General features: G+C 44.3%; 1 protein-coding gene across 1 annotated transcript in view; it reads left to right on the top strand.

Annotated features, from left to right (window-relative positions):
- DDRGK1 (DDRGK domain containing 1) overlaps positions 1 to 9,873 on the top strand; it is a 41,069-nt gene extending 31,196 nt beyond the window's left edge. Inside the window, exons 6-9 of the mRNA XM_075709434.1 lie at positions 639 to 677; positions 5,261 to 5,317; positions 6,904 to 6,952; positions 8,262 to 9,873. Of these exons, the coding sequence (XP_075565549.1) occupies positions 639 to 677; positions 5,261 to 5,317; positions 6,904 to 6,952; positions 8,262 to 8,434 (318 nt within the window). The 3' untranslated portion in view covers positions 8,435 to 9,873. The remainder of the gene's footprint in view (positions 1 to 638; positions 678 to 5,260; positions 5,318 to 6,903; positions 6,953 to 8,261) is intronic.
- Positions 9,874 to 14,230: the final 4,357 nt, after the last annotated feature.

Here is a 14,230-nt window from a genome sequence, read left to right as displayed (position 1 = left end):
GCTGAAAATTAAGGTCCTGAGTCCAGAGTGAAGCAGTTAATTAAGGCTGATTGATTTCCAGGGTTGCAGAGTAACTTGATCTCCTGTTACCTTAAATGCATGTTGTTTGCATTGCCTTTGAAAATTGAGCTGCTTGTATTAAAATGCCGGATTTCAGGTGCATAGCTTTGAAAACGGCTTGAGCTTCCACATGTGTTGTGCAGCTGTGTGCTACACTTGACCATCTGCATGAGCTGTCTCCTGAATCACTCTGTACTTTACCTCTGTACAAAACGTCCTCAGTGTGTGTATGTAACTTAATACACGATGCACGATCTCACCCAGATGTGGTTATTTCAGGGTACGTATGATGTGAAGAGTAAAAGATTCAAAGATTTCTTTTCAGAAATCACTTAAACACAAATTGTACTAGAGCCATATTCTGCCTTAGAAAATACGTATCATAAATTCATAGTTAAGATTAAATCTGGATTTTTTTTTTTCTTTTTCCCCCAGTTCAAAATCTCCCTCAGTGTGTATGTTTAAAAGTTCGGAAGTATGCAAGCTAAACACTTTTATAATATTTGTACTCAGCAAGTTTGTGATGCATTTAATGTTCATGAGTTTAAAATAACAATTGTTTTCCTTGCTGTATCCAGTCTCACAGCTTTCTAATGGAATTTCTTGAATATGTTAAGGTAAGCTACAGAAGTCTTTCTTCTCCTTCCACACTTGTTAGATTGTATAAAATCTCTTTGTCAAAGAGCTGAGTTGCAGAAAGAAGGGAAATTGTTACTTCCTCTTCGATTTACTTAAATATTCAACAAGTAACAAAAGTGATACCTTGGATAAAGTCTGCATTATTTACTTAACCACGCGTGAGCATGTCCATTGTTGTTAAAATGGTTTGTAATTATAGCTGTGTCTTGGCTTTTTGGGGCAGGATCATAGCTCTTACCCTGTTTCATAGGGATAGGTGTTACAAACTCTGCACCTGGTGCATCGCCCTCAGAGTTTAGGAACAGCAATGCTTGCTGTTGATTGGGATTTGGGACATTGAGGCTTTTTGTGTGTGAACATCAGCTACTGATTTAGAAAACAGCCTCTACATCTCAGCTCAGCATGAATGAGAATTGCTGTACCAGCGTGTGGCCTGCCGTGCAGGATGTGTTTGTCTGAAACACTGGCATTGCAAAGGTCAATCCAACTTTTCATGCAATTTCTTTTGTTTTTTATCCGTGCAATTTGCAATGTTTAAGGAGAAGATCGCTTGTTTTTAACAGGGTGTGTTAGTCTCCCTTTCATCGTATTGTGTGGTTAGTTAAAACCTGTGCTGTGTTCATGAGGATTTCCACTTTTGATCTGCAAGAACAAACGCTCCTTTCTCCACTGTTGGTGTATTAAAGATGAAGTGCATTTTTCTACTCTTATTCTGACAGTGTTATGCAAATCTTTTGTCCTAATGAATCCTTTTCCTCCTTTACTGGAAATGGGACTCTTACCTGACAACGTTTGGCATATGTGTGAAAGGCTTCATTAGTAAGCAAATCACTTGGATACTTAACTGAAGTCCTAATCATTTTGTTAATCCAGAAGCTCGCACTCTGGGCCAGTTTTGCATGTCCATTACCCCAGCAAAAACCCGGAGTTACAAACAGATTTGTCTCATGGGTAACTCTCCTCAAGCAGTTAATTTGAGTGAGTGACATGCAAGTCTGAACAGCGGCTCGATTGTTCTAGAGTCGCTGCAAAGCTACGGTGCAAGCATCTTGTGCTGGGCTCCTCTCTGCCTCCTGTGTCACTGACACTTTTGGTGGTGTATCCCTTTGCCAGCAGGCCACAGTGAGAGAGGCTGCTAGGTTTGCATCTGTCGGGTGCTTTCGGATCACTGTGATCTCTGGGGGTAATCTGGAAATATCTAAGCTAGTAATACTCGGAGTTAGGACTTACCTTCACTGCTGCAGCCCAAATGAAAATAGCCCCTGTTCAGTAACCAAGTCGCCAGCATAAGCCAGTCGACTCTGATCAGAAGCACTGCCAAAAGCAGATGAGACAGCTGAGAATAGATTGGAAAAGCTATGGGTGACATGCTTAAAGGGCCTAAGTAAAACTGTGGAGCGATGATGAACCATCAGATGGCACATTTCATTTTGCAGCCGTGCAGCGATTTCAATACTCTCTTTTCCACAGAAGCCAGAGGGATTTCTTTGAAAGGGATGGGAACTTTGAAATGGCCATGTCTATTAAGATCACCCTCTGTTTCAATTCCTAACTGTGGAAATGGACTACATGGTACCGTGTGATCCCAGTTCACCCGTTCCCATCTAAGGCTTTCAAGATACTGCCAAGCCCTGGATTAAGGAAAATGTGCTGTTCTTTGTTGATAAACAAGCCACCCTAGGATAACAGTAGGTAGAACAATAGGGTATTTCAATGTCCCTTGGGATCTTCCACTAAAATTGGGAGGGTTTCCAAGGGATAACAGAGAAGGGTCTGATTCTGCACGTTGCCCTGGTGATTGCGATGGGTGGAACAGATTAGTCACAAACTCTCAGTTCAGTGTTTAAGCACATATGTATAGTTTTATATTAGTCACTTCTACTTGACGTCAGAGAAATTAAGCACAGGCTGAAAACCTAATTCAGAAGCACTTCGACACCTGACTTCCTATGTAGAGATGAGTTGCAGAACTGGGACATGACTTTCTTTTACAAGTTTTAGGTTTTTTGGTTTTTTCTTTTAATCTTGAAAGTATGCTTAAATGTATAGATTATGCATAGCCCTCATCGGTTCTATCCACAGAAACTGTTGACATATCAAGAAGCAGTGCTAAGCTGCTAGTAGCTGCCTGAAAAACTTATAAATTAAAAGAGCAATTGGCATTAAAAAAAAATAAAATTGGCTGTTCTGTTGAGTAACTTACTTTACTGGTACAACTGGCTGGAGGTAGCTCACCCCATGCTTCATTCCTAAGGGTGCTTGAAATAAAATGTGGCCTCTTTTCTCTATCTCTGCCTTGTGGGATTGTTTTAAATGGGATTTTTCTCAAAGGCACCAAAAGGATTGACGCCCCCCAATTCCACTTTTCTGAAAGCCGAGCATCTCCCTTCCTTTGGGGTTTTCATAGTAGCCCTTCAACCTCCTTCTGGCTGCTGCAATATCACCACCTCCCACCTTGGGCTGTGGCATTGTCTGTGCTGCAGTCGTTGTCCTGCGTGTTTGCTCCTTACAGTGGCCAGTCCTCAAGTTACAGACCTGACTGCTCTGCAGAATAACCAATTCCTGATGGGAGCCTTAGGGTTTTACTCCGCAGGGCTGTAGCTGCATAACACACCTTACAAACCAGCTCTGTGGGCTCTCTGAGCCCTTAAAAAAACAAAACAAAACAAACCCCCAAACCCACACAAATTAATAATGAAGTGAGCAGAGGTTGAAGAGTGGCTGAGCAGTTCCCTGGCTTTGGAGCCCAGGCTCTGTTGGCCCAGGGAAGTATGAGCCTGTGCTTTGTCCATCAAACTGTTCTCACCCGGCCTGACAGTGTATCATTGAATGCATCTGAATTACAGCCAGTGAATTGAAACAGCAAACTCCACGTTCACTACATTCCTGTTTTTTCTTTAAGAAAAATTATACTTATAAGAAAAAAAAAAATTCTACTCATTTTGAACCTGGGAGCTCTTGCTCTGTTTCATCCCTTGCTGAGGACAACAGCAGAATCATACCTAAAATTAATTAATTCAGTAAAGTATAGATGTGCATGTGTTGCTCTATGGAAGTTAAGCCTGTCTCTAAAACATGAAGCATGTGGTGAAGCGTTTTTGTTCGCTTGGGACCTCACAGTGTCATTATATTTCAGAGTGTGTCCGGGGAGCGCATCCTAATTCCACCCCACCCTGTGGGCTCTTATTCACAGCAGGATCTATCTTGAAAAGCTTCCACTAAACTTGGTCTTTGAGGGCGAATATCTTTAAGTGAAGGTTTAAATCCTGTTTTTCTTGTTTATGTGGCTTTGCATCACCACCCCCCCCCACCACCCCCCATCCTTTTAAAAGAAGATGTGACGAATCTTGGCAGTTCCCAGCTCTGAGAACTGAATTCCATGGACTGGTTCCAATTCCGTGCGTTCAGTCCATGGTATTCAGTTCTCTAGCTTGGCTGCGTCGAGCTTCACAACTACTAAGTCTGTGTGTGGCTTTTTCTCTCTGATGTTATTAATGAAAAAGATTCATCTATTTCAGCCTCTCTTTATTTCTTCAGTGTCCTTCCAGTGTACTTTCAAGATCAGAAACAAATGCATTTATCGTTTGAAGTATTGCATCTGATAATGTAAATGTGGCTTTTGTGGCCATATATATATGGCTCTTAGGAGTGTAGTCCGGAATGTTAACTGAACAGTTTTCAAAAGTTTTCTATTTTCCAAATTCCTTACCAACAGTGCATCCTTTTGCTGCATCTAAATACGTGAGTTTCTAAAACTTTTGCAGATAAGAAAACAGGAACCAAGTAGCTCCAGACGAGTGCACCAGGTGTTTTCTCTGTAATTCTCTGGAGCTACAGAGAAGCATAAAACCAGATGTGAGCAGTGGTGACTGCGTCCTGACTGAGAAAGGCTGCAGTAAGAATCTCTTTCAAAAGCAAACTGAAAATTTGCAGTTCCTGCTTCTGCCTTCGTTCTCAGAGATCATCGCGCTGCCTGCGCAGAAGCGCGCTAGCAGTACGCTTCCAGCACTGACAGTTTTAATAAGGTGTTCACTTGCTTAGGAAGATTATTACAGCATTAATACACATGACATTAGTAAAACAGACTAAAGCACTTAATGCTGCCAGTCTTGTCTGGATTTTTATGTATGTGCTGATATATATACCAGTGATCATTTTAAAACATACTTTGAAACATCTCTCAAACAAAAAGGGATCTTGCTAAAGTGTACTGGAAATGAAAGGAAGCAGTTGAGAAACTCAGGTGGCAGGGAGAACAGAGCCATGGCTGTTTGTTGTGCTTGTGCTCATCCTGTCCTCCTAACGTAAGGAAAGGTTCAGGACAAACGCTGGCAAATGTATTCGAGTCTTCACTTAAGTGGGTCAGAGCATCCAGTCTTTCCACAGAGCAGAGTGGTTTAAGTAAGTTGGAGTTTTTTCTTCAGAGAAAAGTGCTTACTAGGAAAAGTTAGAATGGCAGGTTCTCCTTTGTCTATTAAATACATTTTTTTATTTGAAAGAAAAAGAAATATGCTAACCCTCTAATTCATCAGCTGCATTTAACTCTTGTTTGTTGTCATAGAAAACAAAGGTAATCCAGCTGGAGGACTTGGCTTCCCATTTGGGTTTAAGAACACAGGTAAGTACTGCCTTTGGAGGTGCAAGTACAAGCAATGACTTTAAAAGGACAGGAGAGAAAGGGGATAAATAAGGGTAACATCTATGCCAGAGTCTCAGCATTGCTGAAAATGCTTGGATTTTGGTGAAGTTCAGCAAAATCAGCCCTAAAAATGTGGCCATTCATCAAAGTACCATCCAGCCAATGAAGGATTGTTGGCTTACAAGATTTTCGGTGAGAAGTGCTCAGTCTGCCTCTTGCACAGCTGCCTGTTGGCTAATGGATCCTATAGTGTTTGCAAATCTAGTAATAGAGCAATTCAGGGTACTTGGTAATCAAAAGCAGAGCTAGAAGCAAATTCAGACACTGCCTGCGTAATTGGACAATGTTATGTTTGCAGACAGTCATTATATGAGGTGTTTTGCTCCAATTGCTTGTGTATTCTTAGAATGTTTAACAATTATCGAATAGAATATTTCAGTTGGAAGGGACCTACAAGATCATCTAGTCCAACTGCCTGACCGCTTCAGGGCTGACCAAAAGTTAAAGCATGTTACCAAGGGCATTGTCCAAATGCCTCTTCCACACTGACAGGCTTGGGGCATCGACCACCTCTCTGGAAGCCTGTTCCAGTGTTTGACCACCCTAATTTGTATCTTCTGGTGCATTACTTAAGAATATTGTCCCTCTCGGCACCATATAAGCCTGTCAAAGTGAGCTCATGGCGTGATATCAGTACTCCCCTTCCCGTCCTCTTTCTGTTCTCTAAACATTTTATGTTTTGACTCTGAAGAATAGTCCTGGCTTGGTTTATTTTAATTTGAGCACATTGTATTTCAAACTGACTGACTGTTTTCTGTTGTTCTGTACCTCATCTGATCTTGGGCTGTAGCTTACACTGCTGTAAGTCCAGGCTGCTGTGCCCCTGCCTCTCTCTTAAACCAGAATTTCATTTAAGCATGCAGTGAACCAGTTAAGGGAATTCATCTGGTTGAAATCTAAACTATAACTTCCTTCTGCAGTCACATGAAGGCAAGAAAGGGAGAGAAGCAGAACTGTGGAAAACAGGGCTTAGATACTAGCTTAATGTGTAGTAGAACAGCATGCTTAGAGTAACTATAGAGTTAACCCAGCAAGAAATTCAGCAAGTTGTTCTTTGGGTTGGTAAAAGAGGTTTCCTTTTAAATGGAGCAGGAAAAAAAGTGTAAAAAGCTCTGGAATGTATTGAGTGTAGCCAGGTTCTTGGAGCAGTACCTCAGTGTACTTCATGGAACTTGCGTGTTGTGTTGGCACTATACAGCCTTTTCCCGGGAAGATGTGGATAACCACCCCACTTCCATAAAACTGACAGCTAACTGAGCATTTAGTCTCTTTTGGGGATAGGGAAGTTATTTGAACACCCCAAAATGCAGCAGCTCACCTTGTGCTTCTAAGATGAAAGGGCTTACTGCATCTGCCTGTGTGAAAATACTGATGTACGTCCTTCACTGAACTCTTTAACACCGGGGAATTAAATGTCAGCCTCCATCTGTAGTTTATCTAAACAAGTGAAATGGGTTTTGCCTTCCTCTTGATCAGTTTGTTATTCCTTTTCCCCTTCTGAACAGGATGCAATTAACAGAATCCAGGACCTGATGGCAGATGGCACTCTAACAGGTGACAGCCAAAACACAAAGGGGACTTCGTTTTAGCTGGCAAATAGGTGGTGCAGAAAATGCCTTAACTATGGTAGAGAGGTTTCCAGATTTCTGATTTAAACTGTAGAAGATTCTAGGAGGACTTGATAAATAGATATTTTTATTATCCCTGCTTCAGCTGCCATGAAACTACTGTTTAAAGCACTATGGGATGCTATTGCTCCTATGAGACATTATACAGAGGTGGGGCGTGAATGTCCCCAGCGCTTCAGGAACCAGCACAAGGTTCTGCATGTTGGTTGAGCCTTCAGCTGAAGGCCTTTAGGGGTTGCTGAGCAGCCAGCTGCAAATGATACGTTCTAAATTCAAAAGCATCACTTGGATGTTTTGGGGTAGTTTGCAAGCCTGTTTTAGAGGTGCTGTGGCTAAAGCCAGTACCAGGGTACGGCACACTGTGGGAGAAGCAAACATCCCAGAGCACGCCAGGATGCTGTGGTAAGTGAAGGGCTTGTTCCTAGCCGTGTACCCACACAATCAAAGTTGGAATGTAAGCAGAAACTGAGCACATGGGTAGCTCCCTGTCTGAACAAATCGGTTTTATTGCTGGGCAGTCTTTTTCTTTCCGAGGATGAAGTAGGGCAAACTGCCAAGGCAAACATTTACTGACCCGATATTGTGGTCCTGGCTGGGAAACAATTGTCTTGGTGGGTACATGTGGATGCCCATTCGAGTGACCTAAAAGCGCTCTGAATTGAAGCGTAAGGATGCGTACTGTCCTGGCTGTGTCTGCGGCCTAAAAGACATGCCAATGAGGCGCTCTGTCTCCCATTTGATCCTGTAATGCGTTAAGAACAGAGAGGTCTATTCTCACTCTCGATGGAGCAACTGAAATACGGAAATTGAGCTTCATTCCCTTTTAGAGGGTAAGTTGGAATGGCTGAGCTGGGCCCCACAGTCTCTGAATCACCTCCTACTGCTCTGCCTTTCTCTACCAGCTGCCTGGGCCCAGAACATCAGCACCAAAAACTATATACCTGAAGTAGCTGCTGTGGTACTACCAGCTAGCTGCGGACAATGAAAAGAATGTGTTACTTTGCTGAACAAAATGAGTCTTACCAAGGCACTCGGGTATTGTCATAGCCCTGCTCAAAGACCCAAGAGTAGAGAGGAGATAAAAGCCCAACTGCTAGCACATTGTTCTGCCTGCCCTAGATATGAAATGCAGCCTCAGCAGTTTGAACGTCCCTTCCAAAAGAAGTGACTGATGTCTGTCGGGAAGTGAGAGGAGCCAAAGTGCTGACTTCAAGGTCCTTTCTTTCCCTTCGTAGGTGTGATTGATGACAGAGGAAAGTTCATCTACATCACTCCAGAGGAGATGGCTGCCGTGGCTCAGTATATCAAACAGAGAGGACGAGTCTCCATCGCAGAGCTGGCCCAAGCAAGCAATTCCCTGATCAACCTCCAGCCTGACAGCCGAGCTGTTGCTCCAACTGTGGCATGAAATTGTGGTGTGAGAGAAAAACGGCGAGAGTTTGCCCGTTTAATGAATAAGCCACATAATTGAAAACAAACGAGAACCCCTCTAGTCTATTCACGGTGCTTGAAGATAGGATGCTCATTTTAAGCGTCAGCTGCAAGACTTGATCAAAAGATTTTGCTTTTTGTTCTGCTAGAGCTGGTATAAAATAGGACAGCCATCTGTACAACAGGGGCTAGCTAAGAACTTGGGGCTAAAACACTCTGATGCACCTGTACCCCAGGAATATCAGTAATTTTTCCATGGTTACTTTATCTTGGCAGCCAGTCTCATGTGACTATACCCAAACTTTTTATTGTTTCCAGATTCTGATGTCTGTATCAACTATAATTGGTTTTGATTGCATTCAGAATTCTCCAGGCTTGCTCTGCATTTATGGAGCTGTACAACTTTGTGGCAATGACATGCACAGCCCAGAATAATAGGTGTGTAGGGGTGAGGCTTGCAGATTTTTTTCTTCTGTATCAACATTGAGAGGATAGAGTAAAAAGAAAATACTTGTCTCTGTTCTTGCTGAAATACATACTGAAACTCTAGAAAGAGTGCTTGCTATGTTGTGAGAACTTCCAGAGGTTATTTCAGAAAACCTTTGCTATATAAATATATTTTGCTTGGTTTATATAATGTAAAAATTTTTGCTCGCAGCCAAGCTGCGTTATTTTTCTCTAGCCAGGAGACAGAAACATCTCCAGGGAGAGGCTAACTCGCCTCATTTATTGTGCAGGCCAATTCTGCTGATACCAACCAGATTCTGATGATTCATTCATCCTTTGAAGTAAGAGCCAGCTCAGTGTGTCTGAAGGCCTCGGACACCCCCACCCCACAGCCTTTGTGTTCTGGATGTTTTTTAACAAAAAAAAAAAAAAAAAAAAAAAATTAAAAATTCAGGCACTATGAGTCATGCAATTAATGTTACAAGTAAATGATTATTAATAGATTAATTATAGCGGTCAGTGTATTTCCTGCATAAGAATATTTATATTTTAATAGCCTAATTGGTGCTTTGTTAATTCTCCTTTCTGCAATCAACAGAATCTATGTACCTATACAGTAATTGGAGAGGGCAAGAGGGGCTGGTTTTGTCTCTGCCAAACTTAAAGATAACTTGAGTAGACTAAAAGCTGCGTTATCAGTGAGATGAGATAGCAATAAAACAATGAGAGGAAGCATCTTTCCTTTTTAATCTCTGCACTGCTGCTGAATGTGATAACTCTGCAGGAGCGCAGAGTTACAGTGCAGCACCACGTGTCGTGTCGATGTGGAAGATCGGCACGTCGTTACTGTGTTGCACAACGAGAACCAGCAAAAAGATTGCTTGAGATTTTAGGCTGGTAAAGTCTCTTAATAATTCAAAATTTGATTTTGCCATGATTTTTTTGTTCTGTCCTAAACTATTCTTTTGATAAAATAAATGATATTGAAAGAATTGCAGATATTTGTATTTGAGAGATCTTTTTTAACATGTTAAAGGATTTTATGAGATAGAGGAGCCAGCCAGAAATGCCATAGACTCCAGTGTGCCAGTCAAAGACCAGAGGTATTCCATTAAATCTGCTGAAGTCACACTGAAGTGTGCTCAATTTCTGTGAGTGTAACAAACACCACCACGTCCGCAAGCTTGCTCTGCTAGCAGGAATGCACCAGCAAAACCCCCACTATTTTAGCATGGGCTGGCTCTCTGCCGAGCAGGGTGCGTGCAGTCACCTTTAACACACTTCTGTGTCTTGGCTCGGACAAGATTTATGTCTTGAAATGGTCTAAATTGTTTTTATATTACATTATTGGAGTTTAACGGGGCTGTGCCAAAGCCAAAAGGGTTGTTTGTGACTCAGTGACGGGTCACAGAAAGACTGATGAAAAGCTGCAGTTTAGAGGAGGTGCTAGGCAGAAGAACGCAAAGCTTCTTTGAGTCTATGCCCCCAAAATTATTTCTCTGAGAGAGTTCATAAATATGTGAGAACTCGCATCTCATATATGCCATGAACAGAGGTGCCTAACGGGAAGGCATTTACCCCCGCTGGCACTAAATTAGGGGACACCCCCAGATGTCGTGGCCACGGCCGAGACAGGAGCTGTCCCTGATGTCCTGGGCGAGGATGGAGGCTGAGGATGCTGGCGGAGAGGCGGAATGGTCCATCGGCACCTGGATGCTCGCCTCTCCTCCTCCCTTGGCGTTTAAAACTGGCCCTGACCCTCCCTTGCAGGGAACCGCGGTCCTGCAGGACAGTACCAGATCTGCCCGCTCGTCCAGAGCACTGATCCTCCCCATGTCTGATCCTCCCTGCTCCAGGGTAGGATGGCCCTGCAGAGGGACCTGGACAGGCTGGATCGATGGGCTGAGGCCAGCTGTATGAGACTCAACAAGGCCGAGTGCCGGGTCCTGCACTTGGGTCACAACAACCCCATGCAGCGCTGCAGGCTTGGGGAAGAGTGGCTGGAAAGCTGCCTGGCTGAAAAGGACCTGGGGGTGTTGGTAGACAGCCGGCTGAACGTGAGCCAGCAGTGTGCCCAGGTGGCCAAGAAGGCCAACAGCATCCTGGCTTGTATCGGGAATAGTGTGGCCAGCAGGAGCAGGGAGGTGATTGTCCCCCTGTACTGGGCACTGGTGAGGCTGCACCTGGAATGCTGTGTCCAGTTTTGGGCCCCTCACTCCAAGAAGGACATTGAGGTGCTGGAACTTGTCCAGCGAAGGGCAACGGAGCTGGGGAAGGGTCTGGAGCACAGGGCTGGTGGGGAGCGGCTGAGGGAGCTGGGGGTGTTCAGCCTGGAGAAGAGGAGGCTGAGGGGAGACCTGATCGCTCTGCAGCTCCTGACAGGAGGGGGCAGGGAGGGGGGTGTGGGGCTCTTCTAATTAACAAGCAACAGGACAAGAGGAAACGGCCTCAAGTTGTGTCAGGGGAGATTTAGATTAGATATTAGGAAAAATTTCTTCACAGAAAGGGTGGTCAAGCATTGTAAGAGGCTGCCCAGAGAGGTGGGGGAGTCCCCATCCCTGGAGGTGTTCAAAAAACGGGCAGAGGTGGCACTTTGGGACATGGTTTAGTGGGCATGGGGGTGTTGGGTTGATGGTTGGACTGATGATCTTAGAGATCCTTTCCAATCTTAATGATTCCTAGTTTTTACTTTCATTATAAATGATCCAGCCACCAAGCCAGGAAACATGAAATTGCTACTCTGCCCTTAACTGGTTTAGTGGTGGAGTTGGCAGTATTAGGTTAATGGTTGGACTGGATGATCTTAAAGGTCTTTTCCAACCTAAACGATTCGATAATTCTATGATTCTGTGTGCTTATGGAAAATTTTACGGGGTCGAGCACAATTCCCAGCTACCATGCTCACCTGTGTTAGCGTGGTCCCTTCCGTCACACCTGCCGTAGTTAGTGGTAAAATACAGGGCAGTAAAATACTGGTAAAACAGTAAATGCAGTTAAAATACTGGGATGCACTGTAGATTTGGGGCGTTCTGAATTCCTAAAACTTTAAAAGCCCTTCAGTGACTGCTTTCTTGGAGTATCTACTGGTTTAAAAATGTAAACACATGCTGAAGTTTCTCACAGCTATTTTGGCAAGCGAGCATTAGCTCTTTGTAGCTGACAACTACGAACCGGTGCGGTGCTCAGCCGAGCTCTACCCTGCCTCTTGGCTTAGGGGTGATCTGTATGCCGGTCCCTCATCAAAATCAGCTTTGGGCAAGGGCACCTACTCCCGCTACCCCTCTGTCTTAGAGGCAGGATGGTTTCGCTGTTTTGCTTCCTGCTGCTTTGTCTAATCTACTTTTATCATCTTGAAAAAGCTGGAACATCCCCCTATTATTTGGCTTTAAAAAAAAAAAAAAAAATCCCGATTTTTTGTTAAACTTTGACTCTGCGTTATGCAGCAGCTATCACCGTGTTTTTCCTCTCTGAACTAGTACAAGAGCTCCCAGGTACTCTGCTTGTACATGGAAGGAATAATAATAATAATAATTACTAGCTCATCTGAGCGAGCCTGTCCTAATTTTGCCATTCCACCCGAAGGCAAAGGCTAAAAAATGAGATTGAAAACCTTGTCTTCATATCACACAAGGCGAGATCTAATCAAGGAAAACTCCAGCTTCTTTTTCAGTGAAAGAATACAGTCTATGTGCAGAATTCACAGGTTATAAAAATGTAAAAGCAACAACTGTCACAACTTTTCATTGTATTTGTTTGTGATATGGGTTTGACAGCCCACCAGCCTCATGGTTTCCAGCTTTTCTCGGTGACTATGGATGCTAGGAACAGATTTGGGGGTTTTTTGCTGTTGTTGTTTGGGTTTTTTTTTTTTTAGTTGATACTGTGTGTTGATCCTTTCAGGAAAACGCTAAATATCACAAGATGGCAGTGAATCACGAAGCTGCAATATTCCCCTCTGCGCAGGAACAGCCACGTTCTGAATTCACAGATTTCCTTTTTTTAACCCCAAAAGCAAATTCAGAGCATTAATACCAATCTGTGGCTAGAACGCAAGGATCCCCGCAAAAGAGCTGGTATCCAGGGAAGCTTTGTGCCTGAAGCGCTGTAGGGATGGGACCTTAATTCTTTTCATCTTCTCTGATATTAAAAAACGTGAAAGTCAAGTAAAACAAAGGAGGGGGAAAAAAATCCCCTTCTTTTCCTAAAAATGAAGGAACATTTTATAAGCTCTGTGGATGCATCTGTATTCATCGAATGTGACACTTTCTGTCCCTAGGGACAAGTCATTCGTGAAACATTTGGTGAAACAACAAGTGGCATCAGCTGAACTGCTTTTTGGGAACCTGCGGGGCCAGGCTGGGGGAGCTGGGGGTGCTCAGCCTGGAGAGGAGGGGGCTGCGGGGAGGCCTGAGTGCGGCCTGGCAGTGCTGACAGGGGCTGCAGGAAGGGGGCGGGGACAATCTGTTTAGCAAGGCCTGTTGTGACAGGACAAGGAGTAATGGCTTTAAACTAAAGAAGAATAGATTTAGGCTGGCTATAAGGAAGAAATGTTTTACAGTGAGGGTGGTGAGGCACTGGCAGAGGTTGCCCAGAGAGGCGGTGGAGGCCCCATCCCTGGGAACATCCCAGGCCAGGTTGGCCGGGGCTCTGAGCACCCTGCTCTGGTTAAAGCTGTCCCTGGCACTGCAGGGGCTGGGCTGGGGGGGCTCTGAAGGGCCCTGCCCACCCAAAGCATTCTATGGTTCTATGATTTTCTGGAGGGTCCTTGGCCTGCGACAAGGCCCCGCAGCAGCGGTGTCCCAGCCCTTTTCAGCCCACCCCGTCCAGGTTTATCTTTGCCACCTTCACCCTTCAGAAGGCTTCTCTTTACAGGGCAGGTTGGTTTGGTGGTGAGATAGAGGAACAACTCCAGATTTATTTGTTGACCAGTAACCCAATTCATTTCCCTTTTGAGTCAAAGATCTGCACTTCCCTTTCTGACGCCCGATAACCCCCACCCCGATGTAGCTTATCTCCTTCTGAAAGTGCCTGCACAGCTGTTTGATGTTCTCAGAACTGCTGAGCTTGCACATAACATCAGGACAAACAAGCTTCTGCTGACTGCATCCAAAATTGTTGAACAGCTGGCCTGACCTGCCCCGTCAACAGCCCCTAAGGAGAGGAGCTCCAGGGAAGAGTCCGTTTTGGAGGCAGATCATTACTTGGAAGCCAGCTGGGCTGTGCTCAGGGCTGCTCAGCTGCGGATCTGGCCCAGAAACCTAATCAGATGCCTCGTTAATTGGGTCCAGCAGGACTGGGTCTTCTTCAAGTCAATGGATTTTTCTGT

The sequence above is a fragment of the Pelecanus crispus genome, chromosome 4, assembly GCF_030463565.1.
Source record: "Pelecanus crispus isolate bPelCri1 chromosome 4, bPelCri1.pri, whole genome shotgun sequence".
Lineage (NCBI taxonomy): Eukaryota > Metazoa > Chordata > Aves > Pelecaniformes > Pelecanidae > Pelecanus > Pelecanus crispus.
This window is presented reverse-complemented; position numbering and strand designations above follow the sequence as displayed.